Genomic DNA, 27,028 nt, shown 5'->3' with positions numbered 1-27,028 from the left:
ATTATACTATTATCATGCACTCAACAATGGCTGCTTCCTAATGGTCAAGTCATTAGCAAACAGTAAATTAGTAATTACTTATCCAAGATCTGAAAAAAAAACATTAAAAGTTTCATGAAAATACAGCTGTTTCATTCACCTGTATCAACCTCAGAGAAAATAAACTGCTGGTTCACGATGGATACAAAGTCTTTGCCCTTTAACAACAGTTAATGAGAAATCTTCAATTAACTCCGGACACGCTGAATATTAGCATGTATATCAACTGATGATGCAAAACACCGGATAATATTCTTATTCTTTTGATTATTATTATAATCCTCATTAGTCATGCAACTAATAATATATGTGACACCTACACACCCTCTGTGTAACCGTCTTGTCAACTGATAAAGGAAGCAACAAAACCACAATTCATATGAAGTGGCATGATAACTGCAAAAATACTATTAAATGGTTATATAAACAAACCAGTACACCCTTACAGGGGACTTCATAGTGAGAGACAAGCAAGATGGAGAACATGTTGCTGATGATGACTATTGATGACTACCAGTAGTGTAGCACACTACTTCACTGCCAGCTCAACCATGCTAATATATTTTTGTTAAACATGCAGATACCCTTAAGGGTAATGCAGAATTATAAATACAGTAAAGTATGAACTGCCTACTGTCAGCTGGACAGATATTCCTGATGGATTGCTTAACATAGCAGGAAAAAAAATCTATATTTTGGCTTGTGCAACAGACTGAATTTATATAGGCTAGATAGGAGTAATGTAGCTGCTGAGGATGTAAATTATTGAACAATGTTAAGAAGAAACATGTATGTAAGTGTAATTGTATTTTCCATGTGTGGATTTTTCTTGCAACAAAGAAACATTAGTCTCTTGCCAATGCAGTTAGGATTAAGGATCATCAGTCTGTGCTGTACATGTCTCCTCTTGCTATAAGCACAAAAAAATATCTGAATAATTCATTTGAAAATAAAAGATGTAGAGATCATACACGGGACTGTAACACTGGTTTGTTTTCCAGCGCAGCAGGTTCACCAGAGCCCCAGTGTCCGCCAATAACCTTTCCAGCCACTGACACACTGAGCTGAACTTGTCTTGACCTCTTGACCTCTTGCACTGGATGTGTCTCCCTCACTCAGTGACATGTGAGGAGCAACATGACCACACAACCTTTCTCCTGCTTTAAGGAGCCGGGCTGCAGTGTTTTGCAGTGATTCGGGGCCAATGTTTAACTGTAAGAGAGCACTAAGCCAAATCCTCCACCATCATCATGTTTTCATCCTTGCAGGGGGAGGGAGGGTTGACTACGAGGCAAAGTGGGGGGAGAGACAGACACACACGGGGCCTAGTCGTCACATCTTTTCATGCGAAGAAGCTGTGCCGCTAAACCGTCAGTAATCCGTATTTATTTGCACTAAATATATATTTACAACATTTAGCAAGTTTGTGAATAGGGGAATGGGATAGAGGTGGAGCAGGTAGTGCTGAACTGGTTTGTTTTTGGTTCTCTAGCTCTCCTCCGATACATTCGGGCTAACTAGCTTGCTAGCTAGGTTAGGTGGCTAAACGTAGCTGTAGCGCTTAGCTTGTTTTGCCAGCTTACACCAGACGTAGCTTAATTTCCACAAAATGAAACGTCAGGTACTGGTTTGCTTTCAACGTCGTGTCGAGATATGTAATAACACTTTAAAATATAGTCAAACGGGGCTGCGAATACAAGCCACTTAGCTTAAGGGTTGGTACAGACGTTTTGAGTGTTAGCTAGCAGCTAACGTTAGCATGCTAAAACGGTGGTTTGTTGCCATCTGTCTGGGCTCCATCTACACACTGGAATGGGACTTTTTTTTATTGCGTTTAACCAAGAAAACACAATCAGTGTTTGGTATCAATGTCTTTTTTCTTAAATTTTGAATAACACGTCGTCGCTGCCCTGTGCTGCAATAGAGCAAGACAATCCTGGCAGCAACTGGGCAGCTGTCTGCTTTGCAAACTCCTGCTATAACGTTACATAAAATGCCAAAAATGCATCAATTACACAAATATTTCTATTGACAGCCAGGCAGAGAGCTTATAGCATTGAAATTGACTGGGCATTGCTCGTTTTGTTTCACATTGTTATGAACAACTTGCCATTCTCTGTGTCACAACATTATCTTATACAGAGCTCTTTCTTGTGTTGGAATTTCAGACCCGTTTTTGGTTTCCCAAAACGACTCCGGCCCGGGCCTCAGTCCGCGGTCTAGAGTTTGATAGCGGGCTGAGTGAGACGGAAGCACGTCGGTGTAGAGCTGCCAGCCAGCCCTTGTGCCCCAACCACCATCATGGGAGACAGTCGAGGTGAGAAAATAACTGTACAAAATGTAATTAATGGTGTAACTACATTAATGTCTAGTAGTTGCATCTGGAGACCACTGTTGATATTAACTACAACTTTACAAATTGTACTCACACATTTGTTATCATGTCTGCTGTAGAGTCAGGCGTATGAAATATTTGAAATATGATGAAACAAGAATGTATCCAAGACTTTGCTTAAATGTCAGGATATTGAAGCGTTTAAAGCACATTAGTGACAGCAGCACACTTGACCTATAACCCCCCTGACTTCCAGAGCATACAGTCATTTGAAATGAGTCAGTCAGGCTCAGGCATCCAGATTTCCATTCCACCATTTGTCTAAAGAAAAGTGAAGTTAATGTAATGTTGCGTATTTGAATTTAATTTGTTTTAACATTGTCATTTCAGCATACCCAGTGTGCTGTAAAATTGCATGTTCTGTAGTGGATTTAAGTTGTGAGCCATAAAAAACACTTTCTGAAGTTTCAGAACTCACTGTTACTCTCTGTTCCTGTGACCTGTCTGTCTGCTTGTTACCATGTTGCTGTGCTCTAAGGAAAGTATAGAGTTCACTGTTGGGCCCGGTGTTTAACAGTAACATGAGAGCTTTGTATCAGTGTTGCACCACTTTGCTTTGAAACGCTGATCCTACTCAAGGAAATTAATGGCAAACCATGCCAGTGTGAGTGACATGCTCAACTTGTTTAGCTACACAGGACTCTCCACTCTCTCAAAATGCACCTTGAAGTCAGTATGCAAGTGCTTACACAGTGCTGCATCAGAAAATAATGGAAACTTGTGAGCAAAAATACCTTAAATTAAAGAATAGAAGAAATGTTCACAGTAATTAAAAAGCGTGGCAGTTCGCATTTGTTGAGTTGCTAAGTATTCACATTATAGTGCAAGCACTGGCATCCAGAAGCCACAGCAGATGATTTGTGTGGGCATATGATTGGCTGATTTCTTTTCCGTGTGTTTGAGGCAAGAAAAATAGATTAGATCAGATGACAACCAAGTACACAGCCTTAAGCAGAGAAAATGCAGCACACAGCCAGCTGCAAATAAAAGCACCAGCAAAATACAAACCACAACATAAGCAAAAAATAAACAAAACAACTGGCATAATAAAAATCTAATGCGGTGGAAGGATGGTGGAGAATTGATTAAATCACCAGTGTTTCCAGCACAAGGGAAAAAATATGTTTTCATGTTTCATTAAATTTGACCCAAAAAGGGCCCACGATTCCACCAGATTCAGATCACAAATTTAAAGAATAGCTTCTAGAAAAGTGAAAATTATACACCAGTCAGTTAGAATAAATGCACATCTCAGGTAAACCTGACTGACACTGCTGCATGGAAACAGATGATAAATTCTAAGAATAACTACAAAAGGCCAAATGCTGCTTTAAGTTGTCCAGTTTCAAATCAAATCAAATCAAATCCTGTGATGTTAAGAGCAAAGTAAATTTTACTTGGAATAAAAATTACACTTTGCAATAAGGATTTTTAATCAATGTGATTGTCATTCGCCAAGACAGCACTACAGTAGAGTTGGCAGTAATTACTAGCATCCCATTTTTGCTTTGATCTAAAACGCATTAATATACTTCAAACCAACACTAGAAACAAACCCCACGGCCTCAGATGGGGATCCATATCACCTCTGTTAATAAACTTTTTGAACCACATTATTTTCATTGATGCTTACATTAGCTATTTGCATATGTCCATTCTGCTGTCTCTTATCAGATTCCCGCAGCCCGGACAGTTCGTCTGTGTCCTCCCCTCCATCAGGCCAACGCTCACCCCCTCTGGTTCCCTCAGCCGCTGCTTCCATGACCTCCCTTCCTCCCATCACCACCGCCGGGGTCAACAGCCCCATCAGTAGCATAGGCTCCCCCTTTTCCGTCATCAGCTCTTCTCTGGGCTCGCCCTGCCTCCCTGGCACGCCATCAGTGGGCTATGGCCCCATTAGCAGCCCGCAGGTAAGGGAGCACTGTTGTACCTTCACTTGTTTTCCTGTTTTGTCACAGTTAATATTTTGGTTTATTTTCCAGGCTTAAGTACAGTTTCAAATCTAGCTGCTCCATAGGCTAAGTCTTTTACAGTGTGAACAGGATTTATCTTTGGCCAGAGAATATATGCACTGGATTACTTAAATAGTATTTTATGAAAATGGTTTACATGGCTCTTACGTCAGGTAAAAAGGCCCCTTAGCAGATTTTGCTCAGGGACCCAGAGAGATCAGGATCGCCTCTGGTGTCACAGGATTTATGAATCATGCTTTCAGGTGATTCAGTTTAGCTTTTACTGGAGGACGGCTCCAATGTGTTGGAGACTGATGAAACATTTAAAGACAAAATGGAGATGGCTGCAAAACTGCAGAGAAGTGCAAGCCACTTAGTTTGTGGTGCAAAAAATCAAATAGCCATGTGTTGTTTTTTTGTTTTGTTTTTTTTGTTTTGTTTTTCACTGTTACCTTTTGCAGGTAACAGTGAAAAACAAAACAACATGACAGCTAATCCATCTCCTACTACTATACAATAATATCAAATACATCATGTTTGTTATGTTTGACGTTAAAGCATAACTAAATAAAAATTACTGCCTTTAATTCAATATGGTGCCCTTCATCACGGAATTGTGGATAGAATGGTTGTCTTTCTTTTCCATGACGCCATACATATTTTGCTGACAATTTCTTAATGTGGTTTTTTCCCCACTCCTATTCATCTCATCTGTTTGCCTCGATCTTCACATGCCAGATATCATGAGTTTTGTTCTGAAGACCTTCTTTGTCTTTACCAGTTAGTCAGAGAGAAATATTAAAGGCAAGGCAGGGCTTAGAGAGAAGGAGGAAAAGGACAAACAGTAAAAACAAGGGGTGCACACTTTCCTCACTGTAATCTTAGGCTTATTTTTCAGTCATGGGGATGATGTTAACCATGTACTTTACATTCTTATGACATGCATTTAAAAAAGAAACTCTCCCTTGATGCCATTATGAACACCATCGTTTCTGTCGTTCTGTCAGATCAACTCAACAGTTTCCATGTCGGGGCTCCATGCAGTGAGCAGCTCTGATGATGTGAAACCTCCACTGGGCTTGAAGCAGCTGTCGTCCCACAACCCAGGGCCGATGCTTTCCCAGAAACGCCTTTGTTCCATCTGCGGTGACAGATCCTCTGGTGAGTATACACCTTAAATACAACACCTGCTTTTTATTTCTATAAAGTCTAAACAATTAAATAGTTGGTCAGAGGCCCTAAGATCCTTTAAATTTCAGCTTTGAAAGAATTCGTCATCCTTTCCTTGTCTTAGTTGTTTGGCTCTTCTCCTCCCCACAACCTACAGGTAAACACTACGGTGTCTACAGCTGTGAGGGCTGCAAAGGCTTCTTCAAGAGAACAGTGCGCAAAGACCTGACCTACACCTGTCGGGATAATAAAGACTGTATGGTGGACAAGAGACAGAGGAATCGCTGCCAATACTGCCGCTACCAGAAGTGCCTGGCGATGGGCATGAAGAGAGAAGGTGAGCAAGCAGGGAACTTCAGCACACCTTGTACACCACTCGTTCTCAACCTCCTCTGGTCATGACCCCAAAAAATGAGGCCACTTTGTGACACCCTTTCACACACAAAGTGGTGCATTTTCTTAAAAATTATGATAAATTATTTAAGGCTGACAGAAAGACTTCTAACATGACTTTAAAAATGGGTTATGTATTGTTAGCAGAAAAGCTGTGGTGTATTTGTTAGGGAAAGACGGACACATATTTGATTCAGCCTTGCAGCAGCACTCTGTCATATTATGTGTCATCCACTTCAAATCTGATTTCAGTGCATTCGGAGAGTATTCAGAACCCCTTCCATTTTTCCACATTTTGTTGCGTTGCAGTCTTAGGCTTAAGTTCCTCATTAATCTACATTCAACACCCCATAATGATGAAGTGGAAACAGAATTGGAAAATAAAAAGATATCACATTGACATAAATATTGAGACCCTTCGCTATGACAAATTTAGCTCAGGTGCTTCAGTTCATTGGACATGATTTGGTTTCATCAGACCAAAGAATCTTTTTTCTCACACTCTGCCATGAAGGCCAGATTGGTGGTGTTGCAGTGATGGTTCTCCGTGTGGAAGTTTCTTCCATCTCCACACAGGATATCTGGAGCTCAACCCCAGTGACCATCAGGTTGTTCACCTCTGTGAACAGTTCCTTCAACCGTGTGGTTTTTTTTTTTTTTGGGGGGGGGGGTTGGCTCGGCTCTGATCTGCATTGTCAGCTGTGAGACCTTATATTTACAGGTGCGGGTGTGTGCTTGTCCAAATCATGTCCAATCAGCTGAATTTACCAGAGGTGGACTCCAAGGTGTAGAAACATCTCAAAGTTAGTAGGAAGATCTGTAGATGATCTCATGGCAAAGGGTCTGAATACTTATGTCAATGTGATATTTCAGTTTGTCCTTTTAAACAAAATTTAAATGAAAATGAATTTTTTTTTAAGCATAAGGCTGCAACGTAATAAAATGTGAAAACTGAAAGGGTCTGAACAGTTTGCATGCACTGTATTTTAGACTGTTGTAACATTCATCAGTTTGATTGATAGGCTAATTTCTGCATTTATGGTTCTGAAAGAAACTGGTTCCCTCTTAACAATGGCATATTTGTTCTGTGGGACGGGTACTGCTAATAAAAAGCTCACTGCTCATATGTATCATAAAAAAACGAAAGTTTTGCCAACTTCACTTGGGGCCAACAGACTGGCTGTTTCCCAGCTCAGGGTCTGCCTCATCCAAAATCAAAATTTCAATTCCGGACACGTCCTTACATGTTATCAAGAGTCTCCCTTTCCAAAGGCCCTTCCAGATCTGTTGGAGAAATGTCAGCCTTCTTTTGCCTAAAATTAGAGGTCACAGTTGTACATCCATTGCAGCCCACCGTATCCTAAAATCGATTGCATGTCACTTGAATAGCACCTGAAAGGTATTTGCTTCCCTTTTATATTTTTTCATGCTTTCACTTGGACATTTTTTCAGTCAGTGTGGTAGAATAATAAACCAGGAACAAACACAAGGGGTTTGGGTACATTCAATAGGCATAACAATGTGTTGTATCAGTCCTTGTCTAGTCTGCACATTACATAATCATCTCATATTTACCAGGTGTTGAGTCTCCAGGTGGCCACCAGTCATCGGTAAATACATCCCATGATTTGGACCAATGAAAAAGCAAATTCAGGAGCAAAGCATATGTTTTGTCTAGTTCGTAACACTGTTAAAAAGATTCCCTTCATGTTTATAATGAAACGTCCAACTCCAGCTGAAATTCCTATCACATTAGTAACAGTGATAGTACTAATGAGCTGATGTAGCTGATTCTATTCTTGTAATACTCAAAGTGCATTACATTAAAATGAAACAGACAAAACCATTAAGGAACTACAGCTGATCTGTGTGTTACGTCTTAACACTGAAAATCACATTAAACCATTTTAAACCAGTCAGTCTGAGATTATCTGCTGCTAAATCTCTTAGTGTTGAGCAGTGTAGATAAGAGCTCACTGTACTGTGCTTTCTCAAACAAGATTAGGACTGAATTCCCCAGCATGTTACGACGCTACTGTATCGTAGGCTGATCATAGCTCAGTTTATGTTTGATAGGTTGCTGAGATGCTATAAAGCCCTGAATAGTCACAGAGCATTAAGTGAATACAGATGACAGGAACATTGAAGGCAGCTGCTTTCAGTTGCAGGTACTATAGCAGGTCTATGTCATCTGCAAAACCTCAACCTGTAAATCCTGAGCCTAACTTTTTGATTTCATCCATAACCTTAAATAAGATCTATTCCTCTCATTTAAGGTTGTGGGTGAAGTTAAGCTTGAGTAATGTTAGCACAGTAGGGGATAGGAAGAACGAGTACAGAGTGGTAAAGGGGGAGATGGGGGTGGGTAAGCCTTGTAAACACTAACCCCCTTTCCCCCTGTCTTCCTCTTTTTGTTTCCTCTCGTTCTCTCTCTCCCCCCCCTCCCTCCTTCTGTAGTGGCCACGATGAACGACAGATGTAAGGAGAAGAGGGAGGGAGGGGTGTATGTCTGTGCCTGTATGAGTGAGCAAGAAGCAGAGAGATAGTACATTGCATATCAGTTAGAAGGAGCTAGTTTCAAATCTTTTCCATAGTTTCATGCCAGCGCTCAGAGGTGGACCAGTGCCAGCCTTAAATCACTTCCCCATGTTTTTTTTTAACCTTTACAGATCCAGGGAAAGTTTTCTGAGTAAGCACACTCCCTTTAATCATCACCCTGCTTTACTTTAATGTAACTTATTGTTTATAGTCACCTTGGTGCTGCCTAGTAAGATCACAGTTACTACATTGAGCCAAAGAGCAGTTCCATGTCTGCTAAGGAGCATTAATTTCCCTGTTCAAGCACACTTTGATGTTTGCAGTAGATAAAGGAAAGATGTTACCTGAATTTCCCACAAGCCTTTGATTCTTCTACAGTGGCAGCTTTCCACCACAAACCCACTTAATGCTAGCTGCTGTCAAGCTTTTTCTTTTTCTGCGTTAAATATAGACACAAATTAACAGTAAAAGTAGATTAAAGTATTTTCTTTGATTCATATTAAGTGCATATAGTAGGATATTGTTGTCAGACATGTTAATAATCAATAATCAATTAATCATCAAAAATAATACTTGTTATTCTTTGACAGAGGCTTATTTGAACAGTTGATACATGCTGTTTAAGTTGTATTAAAATCATAAACTTAGTAATGACATCACATACAATTAGTATTGTGTTTATTAGTACATACATCCTGCTCAAATTCTGTTTGTCGCGATTGAACGAATATCCAACAACAGTTTAAAAAGATAAACATGATTTAATCTACAAACATTTTTGGTGTCAGTTTGATGAGACTGTTTGTTAACACAGTGCTGCTCATATCTATTTGGACATTTTCTGTTGTATGCCGCAGCTGTCATCTTGGACACAACAGTGTCGACCATTTTTAATCAAATCTCCACCCTCACAGTTTTAGGCCAAAGTAGTGATCCTAAAGCAACCAAGTTAGTAACAGTAGGATGTTGATGGCTGATCAAGCCAGTCACAAAACCTCAGTCTGTGTCTACTGATGTCTGTGGGTGGACTTCCGACTGCAAAGGTTTTGCAACAAAATATTAGATACCATGACCTGAGCTCGTAAACGTCATGAAAATCAGAAACCCAGTTTCCTTAATCTGGGTAAGGGATTAAGAGAAACTTTGTTACACCTGTTGAAAAATGTTGATGTTTAGACAATGAAAAATTAAGTCTGGACAAAATGTCAAATTTCATCATCATTATCACCTGAATATCACTTTAAAACAATTAGTTATAATGATGATAATAACATGAACAACAACAATGTGTGTTGAGTATGTCATGTGTGGTCCATTTCTGCTTTGGTAGTGTGCCTTTGGTAGTGAAAGAAGTATGAAAGACAGTATGAGAGACTTTGAATTTATCATATATCTGTGTCACTCTGCTTTCCCACTGTTTTGCACATTTTTTCACATGAATTTGATCTCGCTCTTTTATCTTTCTCCATTCTTGTTGCCTCTTTTTGTATGCAAATCTCCTCCTACACCAATCATTTTCCCTCCTTTCTCCTCTTCACTGTCCACACATTTGTGCGTCTGCTTCAACTTATCCATTCTGTTCTCTGTTTGCACATCCTTCCTACTCATCCTTCTTTCACCTTTCCTTAACTTTCTTTGCTGTTTTCCTGTTGTTGTATTTGAATGTTCTCTACCTCATCCTCATCCATTCCTTTTCTTTTGCTCCTTTCCTGCTTCTTCTGTTGCTACATATTGACCTTCTTTCACCCATCCTCCTAATCCACATTTTCTCCTGTCTGCTCTCTCTACTCTTCCTCCTCTTTCTTGTCCTTCATTGTTTTCTCCAATGTTCCTCTCTGCCCAATCCTCCATCCTGCAGCTGTCCAAGAGGAACGGCAGAGGAACAAGGATCGAGAAGGCGAGGTTGAGTCGACCAGTGCAGTGAACGAGGAGATGCCTGTGGAGAAGATTTTGGAAGCAGAGATGGCTGTAGAGCAGAAGACAGAGCTTCATGCTGATGGAAGTTCAGGTGGCAGCTCTGTGAGTAGTCAGGATGGAGGATATTAACCACAAACTGTCTTGCACTGAGGATCTTTGTGTTTGAGATGCTTACTGAACATATGAGATGATTGCCTGTTGATAAGAATAACACAGTGCCTGATAGTCATGTTATTTTATGGAATAATTACCAACAACCCTCCAATTATGCATTGTTCAGCCCAACGATCCTGTCACCAACATCTGCCAAGCAGCAGACAAGCAGCTCTTCACCCTCGTGGAGTGGGCTAAGAGGATCCCTCACTTCTCTGAGCTGCCCCTGGATGACCAGGTCATCCTGCTACGTGCAGGTAAAGTCTCAGACTGACTAGAGAAGCTTTAATGAATCAGGCGTGATTCTGCTGATTTGGCTGTTTTCTCCACCTTTCCTTTGAGAATTTGAGAAAAATCATGGCCTTGAAAGTTCTTGAAAATAGTCTAAGGAGATCAAAACTCAATTATGACTTTGAGTTGGGGGTGGGGGTAAGTGTGTATTTTCCATACTCTGCTCTGGGTGGGCAGTTGTTTCCTGACATATCCACCACTAAGTGTCCTGTGTTCTATTTATGTCCTGGTAAACTTGTTAAAGACACGTCACAGAGAAATTGGAATTCAGAGGCCACAACGATCAGCTTTTCCTCTATTGTGTTTAAAGTTAAACAAGTTCTTTTTTGAATGTGTCGTGCTCAGCGGGGGGCGCAGGGCCACAGAGCCAGGTTCCAGCTTTTTGAATCAGTATGTGTGAGTTGGTGTTTAACGACAGATTTTCAATTTGCTAAATTAAGACCCTGAGCATTCAGTCATATCAGGTGTTAAGGAATAAAAAGCGGTCGAACAACAGTAGAATATTTAGACACCTTGATTCACTATTATTACTGAGACCCCAACTCTTCAACAGGCTGGAATGAACTCCTGATTGCATCGTTCTCCCATCGCTCCATCTCAGTGAAGGACGGGATTTTACTGGCCACCGGCCTGCATGTCCACAGGAACAGTGCTCACAGTGCAGGTGTTGGAGCCATCTTCGACAGGTAATACACAGATGCATATGTATAAACCCTGACAGACATATTACAACAGTGATTTCCCCAACTCCATTCAGGAGTTTGGGCAGGTGACCCAATTGAAGAGGACATGCCAACATAAAAATATTCTGTTCATTGGAGCAGTGTGTGATTTAAGTGCTTTTTAAGAGGCCTTTCTACTCCACTCTGAAATCCAAACTGTAGGATCCCTGCTTGGAATAGATTCCCCTCCACGCAGAATTAGGACCACCTACTCTTAGCCTGAAATAGGCTGACCTTTAAAGGCCAGGTAGAATCCACAATTCCCTCTTTAAATCACCTGGTAATTCCACGTCAGTCCTGAGAAATAGATGAATAAAGAAAGAACACTTTCCTTTATTTATCCACATGATTTTTTTGTCTCTGATGGTTTCACACTCACTGTTTTTATAAGATAAACACACTTTAGCTGGATTAGTGACTGGGATAAGAATTTAGGATACTGTGTCTTCATTTTTGGTTGGCTGCAGCTGCTGTGTTCTGCGTTGGCTGTGATTGGCTGAGAGACTTTGCTGCTTTAGTACTGCCTGTAGGGTGACAGCGCATGCCCGGGGAGGCTGGTGACTAATGCTTACCCATAGACATGCATGCGCACACACGCGCGTACACACTCAGTGGCATAGCGCCTGTTGCAGCATTTGATAATGTGATCATGGCTGGCTAATGTACAATACTAACTTGTGAATATATAATAAGAATGTCCCTCAAATACTTTAAAATATGTTAGTTTACATCCCATTATTGTACAGGACACTGGGAGGCCATGGGTATATAGTTTGGTGTTAAATTTTCCTTTCTTCTGACCACAACATAACTGTGTTCTTAATCCTTTCTTGACATGAACACCTTTGTCATCTCTGGATTATAAAATAATTACAGTCCTCACATAAACCAGACTGTCGGTTCATGATCATTAGATACAAATGCAGAAGATTCTGATAATCATCTGTGGGGATCACTGCCAGTCTTCATATCTGCTCCAAGGTCACGTTGTAAAATACGATCACTGTCTCAGGGACATTATGGGTAATAATATAGAATCCTGAAATACTTATTCCATGGTTACTGGTTAATAAAACAGAAACACAATTATAACCATGGCCTCTCTAACCTTCTGTATTACTGTATCAACCATTAGTTATTACTTAAAAAGACAATTTACATGTTTTTGACCTGTCACTACAAACCAGTAATGACACAATTGAAAATACAGCATTTAGGTGTTAGGTTTTTTGTTTCAGAATTGTCTTTAATTAAGATGTGATAATAAATGCTCGTTCATGTCATAATGGGATGTTAGTGCATTATCCTGGTATTTTACATTAGCAGATCTTACTGCATTTTCTGAGCTTTTAGTGAGACATTTTGTTCATTACATCATCACCTGCTTTAATTAAAAATTGCAAATCTCAATTACTTTTATGTAAAACCCCAATTACGTCACAACGTGTCGATTCACTGTTAATTACACAGTAATTACATTGTTATAAAGGGTAATTTTGCTGAGAAATCCAGTCAGGTTTAAAGCAAGCTTACTGGGCTCCTGGCACATGGCTCAAAGGTTTTCCTCTGATACGTATTAATTTTTTCTAATAGCACTACTTCTAGCTGCAGGCTTCTGTTTCAGCTTGGCATCAGCATCTGTTTGAAGCTACTCAATCATATGTTATCAAGGAGGATGTAAATAATAAAAATATCTGATTATCATTTCTCTACAATGACAACTTGAGTTAGATTTCTCACTAGGGGACACCTGAAGTGCACAACAGAGCAGCCAACAAAACAACCGCACAAAGCAGAAAACAACAAAATAGAGCTACACAAAAGAAAAATATGATATTTCACAACACAAATTGAGAAAAGAAAAAACACCATATATCAGAAAACTCAACATTTCACAACAGCAAAGGCTTGGTGCCTACTATATTTGTCATTCTAAGCAGGACGGACATTTGCTGATCCCAAATCCACCAGGGAGGGACCACAAAGAAAAGCCTTGCCCATTTCTATACACACTATACATTTCTATACATCACTCCATTTGAGTGATATTGTAGCCATGCAGTCAATAACGAGAATGACAGATATAGTAGGCACCTTTCTTTTCCGTTTTGTTGTGTTTTCTGAGATGTTGTGTTTTTCTGTTGATTTCTGTTTTGTCTGTTGTTCATTTGTTTTCTTAAATGTTGTATTTTGCACTTTGAGCCTCTGTTTTTCACACATTTAAAGCCACAGTTCAGTTAAATTTTCCAAATTTACATCTCATGACGTTTTGGCATTTAATTACAAAAGTTCAGAGTTAATAGTCTTTCACTCATTAGTGTCACCTGTACTAATGGTTTTCTGCTGTTATGCGTTTGGCTCATAAGATTTATCATAACCTCCTTTCTGCTTATTTTAATACATGTGAATTTAGTGGTGCCGTATGTAAGACTACAGTCTGTGATGTCATAAAACTGATCAAATGTTCATCAGAGGGCCACATTTAGCAGTGTCAGTGTTAGGGTGAAGGTGCAAGATGTAGAAAAGTCTGAGCCCAGACATGAGAAATGTTAACAATCTCCACAGTTTTAAACATACCAGGAAGTAGTTTGTAACACCACAGGTGAAATCATATGTCAGCACTATCTCTCAGGCTCAGAAAACAAACAATACTGTAATAATAATGTAACTGTGTAATGACATTGTAATAACACATTGTGATTGAATACACAGGGCGCACAATGCCGAGGTTGGGGCCATATTTGACAGGTAATTACGCCACTACACAAACACTTTTCTTAAACCCCTCCTCTTGAGTCAACATTGAGACAAACACAGAACCAAAGCTCAAAGGTTGATGCTTTCAGGCATTTCCGCAGCTTTGCAGAGGCCAGCCGGGTTTCACTAAAAGAACATTATTCTGAACAACATTCGCTGAGAGCTGTTTGACCGAATGACTCGGTGAACTACAGCGGCGTGGGTTAGACGGTGATGTGCTGCTTTTTCAGTTTGAATTCAGCAGCGTATTTGGTTTGTGACTTTGATCGCCTCGTCCAATCGCCTGCAGAAAACGTTTCATCTTTTGCCCATTAATGATGCCTCCTCTTACCAAACCAAACTCTTGTTGAGCCTCGCCAGACCATAATGAGCAAATCCAAACGTGTGGGCTGGCTTTGTGAAGCTAAGCTAGCTTTCCCAGGGCTTTAATGGTGGAATGTGGTTGTATGAGAAAATACAGTATTATTCCAGCTTGGGATACTCTTTAACACAGTCAGGTCAGTTAGTCTTGAGAGGTCGCAATTTACTGGTGAGCCTTTTGGAGGTGTTGTTGGCCCTTTTCAAGCCAAGGAGACGGCCATTTCCACCACTTTCAAAACTAAAAATGAATAAAGCATTTACCCTTTGTGCTGAGTGTGTATAACAACTTCATTTGGCACTCCACTGTGTTGTGGGCGTGGGCGGTGTGAGTTCAAATCAGTCCACGTCGTTAAACTCAGATGTCTGTTTCTGATGATTGAGTAGCAAATAAACTGTCCCCTCTTTCTCGCCCCTCTCGCCCTGGACTGTAATGACCCCTCCTCCTTCATCCAAGTCGTATTCTGGGAGGAGAACAGAAGTAGTTTAAAAAGTACTTAGGTTGCACATACGGCCCACACGAAGCCTTTAAAGTCCAAACTTACATTCTGTGTATTATTGCACTACACATCTAATGAAGCATGATTACTTCTTTGATTAAAAATGTATTGATATGTTGGTAAGTTGGTAAGAAAAGTTTTGGTATTTATCCTGTTTACCAGTGTTTTTAGTTTCTACTGGTTGCCTGCATTGTTGTTGAATAACAGGGCTCATATCTTAGTTAAAGATTTGTAAAGAATTTTAAATATGAAGTAGAGTATCTCACTCTGACACTCTCTTCATTGCATCAGTACTTTACTGTCAAATAAAATGACTTGTTAGAGATTGATATGAATACACAAGCAGTTATAAAAAAATGAGGATTTTAGCCAAAGCCATGGCCCACCTCAAAATTAGCAAGTTTTAAACCCTTAACTTATATTAAAAAAGACATTAACTGTTACCAAATGTGTGTTTAGCCCCTGAACCTTGGCTGCCATATACTCCAGTGGAATAAAGGGGATTTAAAAAAAGTCTTTTTTTACTCTCCAGCCATGGTAAATTTCAGCATTTTACAATCACTTTCATAACACTGGACAGCTTCCACATATTTGTTAGCACAGCTGATTATAAATACAAGAAAGACAAGCAGAAATTGATTTATTAAGCAGGTAAAACCAAAAAACAAGAATCAGCCACAGCCAGAGCTTCCCACCATTTGGTGGCAGCAGTTTGCTGCCCCGACCAGTTTTAACCGGTGTTTGGTTTTTTTGGGATTGTTTTTTCCTGCTGAACCAGCAGTTCAGCCATGAACTAAGTGGTTTGGACATAAAGTCATTACTCTGAGCAGTAACCATAAATAACAATGTGATTATGGAGCCAGGACTCTCTCTGTTGTTCTTACTCTCCTCTTTCCCCCCTCTCTTGTTTTTATCGCTTCCCTGCTCTCTTTTTTTCCTTATGTTCTTCATTCTTCTCTTGTCCTTTCCTTTGTTTCCTCTCTCTTACCTAATCTGGCATTGTCCTCCTGTCTCCATCTGGGACTTCCCCCTCTCCTCTCCTCTCCTCAGGGTTTTGACGGAGCTTGTAAGCAAGATGAGAGACATGCAAATGGACAAGACAGAACTTGGCTGCCTTCGAGCCATCATCCTCTTCAACCCAGGTATGTAGACAGGTGGAATATTGAAAATCAATGTGATAAATATCATTAGGGACTCAAAAGTGGACAAATCCATGTCTGAAAAATTTAAGAATTTTAAAATGGGAGACAAGTACAGTGTATTAAGAGTTAATATAAATGTTCACTGTTTTCACCTGAAGATGCCAAGGGTCTGTCCAACTCCAGTGAGGTGGAGCTCCTGAGAGAGAGGGTGTACGCGTCTCTTGAGGCTTACTGCAAACAGAAATACCCTGATCAGCAGGGCAGGTAGGCTGTACATACAGACACACACACAACAGTTGAGGTTGGTAGTTGTGACCATTAATGCTGCTGCTCTTACACAGTTCGATAACATTCAACTCAGCAGCTTTAACATATCACTGCAGCACAGAGCAGCTGGTTAGAGGCTGGATATAATGCAGTGGTTTCTGACAGGACTCATCACAAGAGAAATCTACAAAAAAAGACACGTGGATGGTCTTTTGTTAGGAACTCTTACTTAATGATTGGTCACTCGACAAACTGGACAGTCATCTCTTGATAGAGATGACATATTTCTGTTAAAGGCCATAACTACCGCGGTTGCATACCTGTACAATTTTGTAAAGTCATAGGCAACATGAGGGAATGCCACAAAGTGATTGACTGATTGCCACAGTAGTACATATGCTTTCAAGAACAGAGCTGGCAGAAGAAGTAAAAACTCACCTGACTTACATTCATTTTGTTATATTGTTTATATTGAGGAATAACTGCTGGGTAAGATGTTCAGGTGTAGACAGCACAGTGAGCAGAAATGAAGCTTTACACTGTTATATATGATATTATTAGATATTGTGATGTTGAGGAAAGAATTTTGTGATGTATCTCTACTCCAAAACCTGCAGTTATGTGATTTACTGACCTATAGCCACTCCTCACTCTACTCTCCTCGTGATCCTTCTGTCCTTCGTCCAGGTTTGCGAAGCTGCTCCTCCGGCTCCCAGCACTGCGCTCCATTGGTCTAAAATGCCTGGAGCACCTGTTCTTCTTTAAACTGATTGGTGACACACCCATTGACACCTTCCTGATGGAGATGTTAGAGGCACCTCATCAGCTCACCTAGAGGAGCCAGGTTCGGTCCGGTCAGGATCCGATGCACACCAGGATTACCAGCACGTCACCTCGTGTTGGCTCGTTGGCTCTTTTCGTTGGGCCTCACTTAACTGCAGCACCTGCTGGTTTAAATGTACCGGCTCTCACACTTGTATACACACACAAAGACACACACACACACATATTCCCTGTCACCGGCTAATTATCTTCACACATGCAAATGCAGGCCTTTACCTGCATGCATGAAGTGACATACAACATAGCTAATACACAGATAATATGGCCCTGAATGAACAGTATGCTAACACACAAGCATACTCAAACACACACACACACACACACACACACACACACAAACACACACATTTTCACCATTTTTTCCCATACTCAGTTTTCCACCATAGGGGTTGCGATTCAAGGAATACATGCCCTTTTTATCACACTTATACAGTAAATGTCTTAATTTTAAGTTAGCCTTCAGTTTTCACATCTTCATCTCACAGTGGGTTCTTGCTTCTGCGTAACTGGTATACTTCCCTTGTTTTTACTTGGGTTACTTAGTTACACTGCCGGCTGCACCTCTGTATGTTGTATCCATCACTAGCCAGTTAGTTATTCATGTATGGTTTTAGCTTCAAATCAGGTGCATAGCATTTCAATCAACTATCCACCATCAAACTAGTTCACTTCTTATTGATCAGGAGGTGTCCAGTAATGGACGGGCAGACCCACCTTCCCAGTGAGTTCATTCAATCTCGTAAACATTGAAATATTTTATGCTTATTTTGAATATTCATGCTGAAACTTGTTTGAGTTTCTATTTTGAAGTACTGTACTCATGAAATGAGAGCTTTTTCCAAGGCATTGAAATCCAGGAAAAGGGGGCTGGGAGCACTTTGTTGAGCAGATAAACTAAGTCCCTCCCACCCTGATGCGCACAGCGGGCTTTGTAAGGCAAGAAGAATGACTTGAATTATTATAATTATTTTTTTTTTTTTTTAGTTTTGATTTTATCTTTTTCTCTACTTTGGCAGTTGGTTGGCATTTTAAACAGCTTGAGGCTCCCAGGAAGTACAGCTTCATGCAAGACAAAAGAGTATTTGTTTCTCTTTTATCTCCTGTTCCCCCAAATCCTCCCTTTGCTGGTGGTCATTGATGCACTTTTGTGAGTTGTAACTGTGTAAATGTTCCTGTTCCCTAGAAATGACCATCTTTTCTCAGACACCTAAGAACCTTGAAGGTACTACGTGTAGGGTTTTCTCATTATTGCAAAAAAGAACCAGGTTTTGAGAATTAGTCTTGACTATTAGTCTTGATGGGCTGCTGTCTATTCCAAATAATCTCGTTTGTATCAGCTGTCCATTGGACATGGAAGAGAAAAGATTCTCTGCTCTCTGAACTATTCGGCCTGTATCCCCGATCTCCCGATCGAGTAAATAAATAAGTCTGGTGTTTGACCCCTCTACCCAGCAGCTGTTGAAGTTACTGAAGCATGTGAGAGGCATTGCTTTGTATTCAAAATGCCTCTCTGTAAAGTTAGGTGGAAAAAGAGATGGAAAGTGTTAAGACCAGCAGAAATAATCTGACAGTGGCAATAATGCAACTTTTCATTTCACCTGGTAGTTAATCACTGTCTAATTTGGCTGATCTGCAAACAGAACTTCTGCATCCCACCGCTCATGATGGATAACTGGCTGTGGACATGGATTGGCAAATAATGAACATTCATTTGAATTACAAATGATTATTTGTGTGTTGTGTTACCATAATGCAATAATGAAATTAATTAGTGTTAAATAATGGAAATCCTACACCTACTACCTGCAGCTTTGGAAACTTTATTCAGTGTGTATTGGCTCAGTGCTTGCTACTTTTGTACAGTAGATGTAAATAAAAAAATAAAAAAAAACACAGGAGTTATGCAGAAACAAAAGCCTGATCACACACGTGAATGGGAAATGATATGGTTCCAACAAACAAATTTAAAAGCTCAAGCTATTTTCTGCTGTTGGATCAACCTCCCCTGTGATGACGTCATCATGAAATTGTTATTGAGCCCAGGGCCAAACCACACCTCACTGCTGCTTTTGCACCAACTTCTTGCCAGTGTTTCCTGTTGTTCTTTGCAACTGATTGGCTGGATTTCATTGACAATGGCACTTGACATTTACTGTGATTGAAACTTTATGAGCAACTGAATCTGAGCATTGCAGTGAGAAGTCAAATGCAGCTACCACGTGATCAGGAGACATAAAGCAAACTATAAATTAAACCGTCTACACTCGCTCCAAGACGAGCATTACTGGGGTACACATAAAGATTTTATTACCATTTTTGTTAGTAAAATATTTAAGAGTGATGAGTGTTTAGTCACCACATTTAGTAGAAATTAGACACATACATTTTGCAGTATCATTCTACAGGGAAGAGGCACAGCTGTCCTCTACCAGGTGCTAAATAACAAATATGGTCTTTTAGTTTAAAATTTGCACATTTACATCAATGCAAACACAGTATGCAAGTACACAGACAAATCAGACAGCCGTTGTCCACTCTTTGAACAGGCCTGTTTAAGTTGTAGATTTCTCTCTTAGATTTTTTTTCTTTTTGTTTTTCTATGACCCCTAACTTTATTGCAGACTCCCTACCATGGAAAATGAACACCAGCTAAGTGCTCGTACATTTTGGCTGCAGCTGATGAGTCTTTGTACTCTGCCAGACACAGCCAGAGTCTTTTGTATTGTAGAAAGCAGTTAGGCTGGTGGAAGCAATGAACATAGCTGTTGAATTTTTGGGGTTCACCAGCTACTTCGACTAGAATGAGCAATGAGCTTCCTGCCCTGCAGATAGTCCAAATAGTTCTTCTCAGAGAGGATCCTTGGCCTCCCCCATATAATGTGGACTTGGAGGCTGGCAGTTTGATGACCTGTAAGACAGGTGGTTTTGTTTAACACGTCAATGAGTTGGTCTAACCTTGGTGTTGTTCCAGTTTTCCTCCATCTGTGCATACGTACAACCAACTCAACAAAGTAGTCTACAGATGTCCATTAATTTCTGACATGCAGAGAAAAGTCAGCCCCTCATGCATCACTGCTGCCTCACGTTCGTGTTGGCAAAGAAAAGCAAGGTGGCGGTGGAGCTTATGATTTAGGTGACATGCACCAACATCTGCCAGCATTCTTGTACTGTACATGCTGTGATACAGTCTCAGTGCTTTATGGCTCCAGTTGGTTCAGATGAACTAACACACACAGAGCTTTGAGACTTCAGTAAAGAGGATTTTGTGGCCACCAGGCTTCACAATCTGGATTAGATGTTAGCTATCCTAAGACAATAGGACTATGGAATTAAGTTTTTGAGTGCAACCCAAAATTAGCTTTTTCCCCCCCAGTCTCTCAGAGAGTTGATTCACTCAAGGATGCATGCTTTTGTAAATAATCTCATCTTTGGTTAGATTGACGTCTCAGCAACTTTCTCTGCAGGATTTTATTTTTGGAGCTTCCTCTGTTGAATGTTTAAGCCTGCTGCTATTGCATCATGTTTATAGCCGGGGATGGGAATGATTACACAATCAGTCAAGTGCTGGAGGATCCGCAGGTTGACATTAAAATCCTAGTCACATACACAGCTGACTAAGCAAATGCCATCTTTGTTGATAAATCATCAAAATCCAAAATATGCAACTTGTATATTCTTATTGTGGTAACATGGTTAAAAAAAAAGTCGTCATACAATATGTGCATTGTGTTTCTGGCATTTGTAAATTCAGCTTAGTCTGTTACATAAATGAATTGGCAGTGGAAGTGTTCAGAATTCTCATCCCTCCATATAACAGCAATGCATTTAAGTTTTGCTATGCCATTTCTATATTTCTCTATATTTTGCTATGAGTTTAGGTCATTTAGAGAATGATAAACAGTATACAGTCGGTGCAGGTTCTGTATGCTGAGCCACTTTAAGCTTTGCTGATCAGACAGACTGTTTTTAAAAGCAAGAGCTGATGGTTGGGTATTTCATTTTTTTTTCTGCGTTTGTTATAGGGTATGTGTGGCCACATGTGTATGCTTCTGTGCACATGTGTATGGAATCTGTCTGCAGCTACGCCTTTTGACTGGCAGATACTGTGGCTTTGGCTGTTATGTGCTGAGCTGTTGCATTGATTTGAGGAGCAACATAATGAAAGGATGCTTAGAGGAAAAGGAGCCAGGCTGGAGGGGTGATTAACTGGCCTGTTGACCTGATGCTTTGTCAACACAGCCCAGCCTCCTCCCTTCCTTCACTTTGCCTCGTTTCTGCTTCACTTTCAAACTTAACTAATGTGTATTCACTCACCCATGTGGGCTGAAAATTACTGGCTTTGCATTGGAATGGACTCGCAAAATAAAACTATGATTCTTGGACTGTTTGAAAAGGATGTGAAGCTTTTAGAGGAATAAGTGTTGGAGAGCTGTAAGGAAGGGATTCAGTGACATGTGTCCCTCTTTGCTTACTGTACTTGACGGCAGAGCAGCGACGATCTGCGGTCGCCGTGGGAGACCGCTGGATCGCACCGCGCCGCCCACATAATGTTTGTCGTTGCAACCGTGTGCACTCAAGGCAGACGCATGCTGTGACCTTTTGACTGTGTAGCAGTATTGTTGTCGCCACCTTTGTTACATTTTGAAATTACTCGCTTTTTGAAAATAAAGACATTGATTAAATATGCTTTTTTTTGAAACTGATCGCAGGCTGTGAGCAAAGAATAGATCATGATGTATCGATGAGATATCAGGGCGGCATTTTTACCTATTGACACAGGCCCCCTGGAGCCAAGGCCCATCCCATTATGATCAATGAGGCGCAGTGTATGCTATGCAGCCTTGAAACCACCACCTTCACTGGTTTGTTTATCACTGCCAAGCTGTTTGCAGATGTGGCCGTTTTAAATGCAGGGCCACTCAGTCCCCAGTGCTTGTGTTTCATGTATGTTGTGATTATTGTGCAGCGCACTAAACAGTGTGCGCGAACCTTGGCCTGTGTAGTGCATACTAAAGAGGGGCCCTAATAGGAATGGAATGACAGCTCGCGTGAAGAGGGGAGGACTGGTCAGAGGAGAGAGACGTAGACCAGTGTGTGGCCCCCTCTGGGTGCTCAAGCTGTGCATTGGTGCTTTTTAAAGGGTCCCCCAGCCTGAAACCATCTGCTTTGGTTTCCAAGACACAGGGAAATACATATATGAGTGAAATGCAAATAAAGAATTAACAGGGCTAGCCTAGCCTAGCCTAGCATTAAACCTGCTCTTCTTCAGTTGGATTTGGTTTGGTGTTTCTGCAACCAGGTCCACAGCAACCTGACATGTGTTCACTGTGTTAGTGTCATATGTGGCTTCAGCTGGATACCACCAGCAGTAAAAACAAAAGCTTCATCTTCTGTTTCAGATTATGAGGGAGAAGCTATGGCTCTAATTGTAGACACACAGTTCAAAGAGCTACCAGAATCCACAGGTCTGGTTTACAGGCAACACCTCTGAGCAGGATCTGGTCACACTGAATGAACTTGATGGGAGGGATCAACTGAATATCACTGGTCTCCTTAAAGAGGAGGAGGTTGTTGGTTTTTAAGGTTGGAGGAATGGTGGAGGGTAGGTCAGAGAGAGAAGGAGGGAAGAAAAGAAGGGCAGAGACTTAAAGAACTCAGATCAGGTGTTCATTTGTCGATTGAGAAGTAAAACCGAAAAACCAATTTTCCAGTAGATCTAGAATCTTCCTTAATTGTTTACTCTTCACCTTTAAAATTCACACACTGTTTCTTTGTCTTGTTTCCTGTCTCTCTCTTCTCCAGCTACGCTATTCATCTTTTGTTTATTACAAAGTATTAAACAAATATGAGAACTGTAAAATCAGAACCGAATCTGTCACTCTTATTTTTAATTTTTCTCTCTTTCTCTCGTGTCTGTTCTTTGTCCTGTTTGTATCCTACTCCATTGTACATGTGGAGCTGATTGACTATTGTGTGCTTTGGGGATTGAAAGAGGAAAAAAAATATGAATAATTTTTTTTCAGTCATTAATTCTGAATCTTGTTTCTGTTTGTTGTATCATGTCCGAGTAAAGGTTTTAATACTGTACGTCACGTGTTTTTCATTTATTCACATTTGAAACTCCACAAAACATTTTATAACTAAACAGAGTTGTTAAATTGTTCCAGACCATTTCAAATGCTCCAAGAAGTAAATTTAAATTACGTTTAATTACAGTAGTTAAAGGCTTTAAACACACTGTAGGTTGAAAATTACCAGAGTGCTCTCATTTCCTTTAGGCTCCACATAAAACTCCCTCTCCCCGCTCTCGAAATGGAACATCCCAGCTCGGCTCCCACTGTGTCCTGGAGAGATGATGGTACGCTCCTCAGTCCAGCAGGACCCCAGGGCCCCGGCTGACCGCTGGCACCGCACTCCCACCTTTCAAACTCTAGAGGGAGCACTGACCTCTTGTCCTCATCCAACTTTCTACAGCAGTGGTTTGCTGGTGCCCCGCCCTCCTCCTCCTCCCTGGTGTCGAACTGCGTGGTGGTGAAATTGCTCTGTATTGTCCTCCCCGCCTACTTTTTGTACCATGGCCAATAAGGAAGCAGCAGAACTGAGATCAGAACATTTTTATAGGTAAATGCACCGGTGGCTCTGTTCCCTCTGCCACATATTTAAATGTTGAGAAAGACAAAAATATGAGCATACATGCCATGTAGGCAGGGGCTGCTCTCTCTCACCCTCTCTCTCTATCTCTGTCTCTCATCCCACCTCCATCAGTCTGTCTCCTCCCTTGACTGTGACAATCTGTCCAGAGCGTGATCCAGAGTAACTCGTCTTCCTCCTGGCTCACAGAAGCTGAGAATGTAAAGCTTTCGCACAGCTGAGTGCGCCGCTCAAGGCTTAAAATGATGCACAAAAGTTTTAAGTTCCTTAAAATAATTTCAGTCACTGTTATCTAAGTTCTGTATTTTAGGTTATACTTAAAACCTCTCAGGCCAGTTTTGCTCTTTCTTCTACCCCAGGATATTTAATGGATTCAGCAGCAGTTGTTCAGATTAGGCAAATTCTATTATATATATATTATTATATATTATACTTTATATATATTTTTCATGCAGTTTTTTTTACTGACAGTAATGATGCTCAGAGTGTTTTTTATTCTAGAGAAGAGAATTGATTGTGAGTCTGTTTAGAAAAACAAGCAGTGACTCATTGGTGGATAATTTCATACATTTTCATACCCCAGTATTTCATCCTTTAAAATTCTCTTTGGTTTTTCTAAATGTAGTTTTGGTACAAACCACGAGTGAAAGACGTAGAAATTCATGTAGACATAACAGTAGTTACAGTATTATTATGCTGATATGTGGTTGGCCTTGTTATAGATCCCCATGAGTGGCCTCTTTTATTTTTCTGTTTTACTGAACTGACCAACTCCTCTGAGTTTACGATTGTTCACACTCTCCAGTCCACTCCAGCTCAGAGTTGTGGTAATTATGGTTATATTTGGTTACTGACTCGAATGAGTAGACTATGACAAATGAGATGGAGGCTAAGCATCACTTTCCATGTTTCAGATGTCTGAGCCAAGTGTGCCACTGTGGAAACTGCACCTGTAGTACCACCAGCTGCCAGCAGAGGGAGCAGGCACAAAGAGTCCTCTGTTCAGGACCAGATTACAGCCATGTCAGCAGCATCATATTTAGAGCAGACCCTATAACCTCGCAACCTGAAGTGGTAGACAGTAAGTTGGCCCTTTTGAATCAGGGAAATAGCTGCCAAATTAATGAGTTTTTATTTAGGATGAGAACAGAAAGTGTTGGATTCGATAAGATTTCGCTGGAAGATGTTGTTTTGAGCTACAGTCTCTTTGGCTTCATAACTTTGACAGCTTAACATCCCCTCTCCTCTTCCCGTCTCACTTTTCCCTCATCACAGTCTTGTCTCAACTTCTTCTCCTTGCACTATCTTCACCTTTCTTTCCACCTCTCTCTCACTCTGACTCCCTTCATCCCTTCATTCAGTTTCTTTCTTAGTATCTTTCCTGCCCTCCTCTCTCCCCAGTCTCCTTCTGGCTCTAATTCTTCATCTCCCACCCTCCTTCCCTCCTTTTTCTCACCCCTTCCCTCCCCCTCCAGCTTGTGAGGGTGAGTGCTGCAGAAAGACACCTTTATACCAGGGGTCAAATTCCTCTTAATTTCTGCCGCACAAATGTCGATTTTCACCAGGTGAATGTTATTGCTGTGCACTGAGGGCACGTTTGAAGACACTTGCCAACAACAATTTGGTGAATCCCATACCCCACACATCGCACACACACACACATCGCACACACACACACACACACACACTCTCACACCTACACCTACACCCGAGGAAGACTTTATTGAGCTTGTGTACTCTCGACACAGGGCACATACCAAACAGCAGGGCAAGATGTCAGGTGTGTTTGCTGCTCACTGTTATTTTCTGTTCTCTCAGGTAGACCTACACAGTGAAGTAAATACTATAATCCCCCTCTGAACTTCAGGGTTGCATAATTATCCTGGACTGTGCAAAAGATAATTGTTATTTATTCTAACATTTCATCCTAAAAACACAAATTTAAAGTTGTAGTTTTTGGTCATTATCTGCTGTCTGTTTTAAACAAATGATAATAGAGTCCCTTTTATTCCCTATGCCATATATCTGTTTTTTTTAGATCAAGTCTAATAGATCTTTTATGCTTTACAAAGTTGTTTGAGTCATAAGCATAATCATATCTACTGGGAATAAAGAATTTGAAAAAATTTGAACCAAAAATGAAAGATATCTTAAAAATTTCAACTGTAGTCACACAATTTAAGTAAAAAAAAAAAAAAATTGCCCGCTGATTGAAACCATTCACTGATGGCAGCCATAATTGTTTATTGCGATAAATTAAACACATCATGTCCATGTTTATTCCAGATCAAAGTATCGTGTCCCATGAGTGCCAGTAAATAGTGAAAACAGTGATTAGTGAGGAATTTTAGCCAAATTTTTGTCAACTTTGTCAACAAGGTCCAGACTGTTGGGATGGGAAGAACCTTTAGAATGACAAGTGACAACATTTACCAAAGCCAAATTACTGGTCAGCCACTGTCCCCGTGTTCTTTCAACTGTAATGATACGCTGGGCTCTGGGTATATACGGACCAAATCTGAGCCAGGGTACACTTAGATGACTGAGGGCGCCTCCTGAGCAGAGCTAAATCTGGGCGAAACTGAGAACGGGTCCCACATAAAGTGTATAATTCTACATCTGAGGGCGGTTGGTCTTGGTTTCTAATCAAGGGAACATGGCAGATAAAAATATGTCAGACTGAAAAATTTGCTGGAAGAATCGTGTCATCATGGTGCCACTCACCACTGGGGATATAATTCCAAATTTAATGCAAACCATGAAAATACATAAACTTTATTTGCATTTTATGATGAATTCTGCATTTTACATAAATTGTAAAAGCCTAAATCCTGAGTCAGATTCAAATGTGATGCTATTAGCACTTAATCTATTTGACTTATCTTTTCCAGTTCAACTACCTGATCATACTTAAGCATTATCTTATAATATACTTTAACAC

The 27,028-nt window shown here is 40.5% G+C and overlaps 1 protein-coding gene across 5 annotated transcripts; it reads left to right on the top strand.

Moving 5' to 3' along the window:
• Positions 1 to 1,127: 1,127 nt before the first annotated feature.
• rxrba (retinoid x receptor, beta a) lies at positions 1,128 to 23,523 on the top strand. Of its 5 annotated transcripts, none has more exons than XM_071499334.1 (13): positions 1,128 to 1,253; positions 2,208 to 2,356; positions 4,109 to 4,344; positions 5,394 to 5,547; positions 5,714 to 5,893; positions 8,407 to 8,427; positions 10,346 to 10,506; positions 10,685 to 10,814; positions 11,402 to 11,534; positions 14,283 to 14,318; positions 16,235 to 16,326; positions 16,485 to 16,590; positions 17,281 to 23,523. In XM_071499334.1, the coding sequence occupies exons 2-13, from the start codon at positions 2,341 to 2,343 to the stop codon at positions 17,426 to 17,428; spliced, it is 1,413 nt and encodes a 470-aa protein (XP_071355435.1). In that variant the 5' UTR covers positions 1,128 to 1,253; positions 2,208 to 2,340; the 3' UTR covers positions 17,429 to 23,523. The 5 variants fall into 5 exon arrangements, with proteins under 5 accessions (XP_071355435.1, XP_071355434.1, XP_071355437.1 ...); XM_071499333.1 differs by lacking the exon at positions 1,128 to 1,253 and adding an exon at positions 1,270 to 1,409; XM_071499336.1 differs by lacking the exons at positions 1,128 to 1,253; positions 14,283 to 14,318 and adding an exon at positions 1,270 to 1,409.
• Positions 23,524 to 27,028: the final 3,505 nt, after the last annotated feature.

The sequence above is a fragment of the Trachinotus anak genome, unplaced genomic scaffold (assembly GCF_046630095.1).
Source record: "Trachinotus anak isolate AG129_WGS33_773 ecotype Australia unplaced genomic scaffold, CSIRO_AGI_Tana_v1 ptg000016l, whole genome shotgun sequence".
In the NCBI taxonomy this organism is placed as follows: domain Eukaryota; kingdom Metazoa; phylum Chordata; class Actinopteri; order Carangiformes; family Carangidae; genus Trachinotus; species Trachinotus anak.
Note: the sequence above shows the minus strand (reverse complement) of the source record. Positions and strands in the feature narration are given on the sequence as shown.

Coding starts and splice junctions, on each gene's coding strand:
- rxrba (XM_071499334.1), top strand. Junction 14,319..16,234: donor GTTGGGGCCATATTTGACAG/GTAATTACGCCA, acceptor TCCTCTCCTCAG/GGTTTTGACGGAGCTTGTAA. Junction 16,591..17,280: donor TACCCTGATCAGCAGGGCAG/GTAGGCTGTACA, acceptor TCCTTCGTCCAG/GTTTGCGAAGCTGCTCCTCC.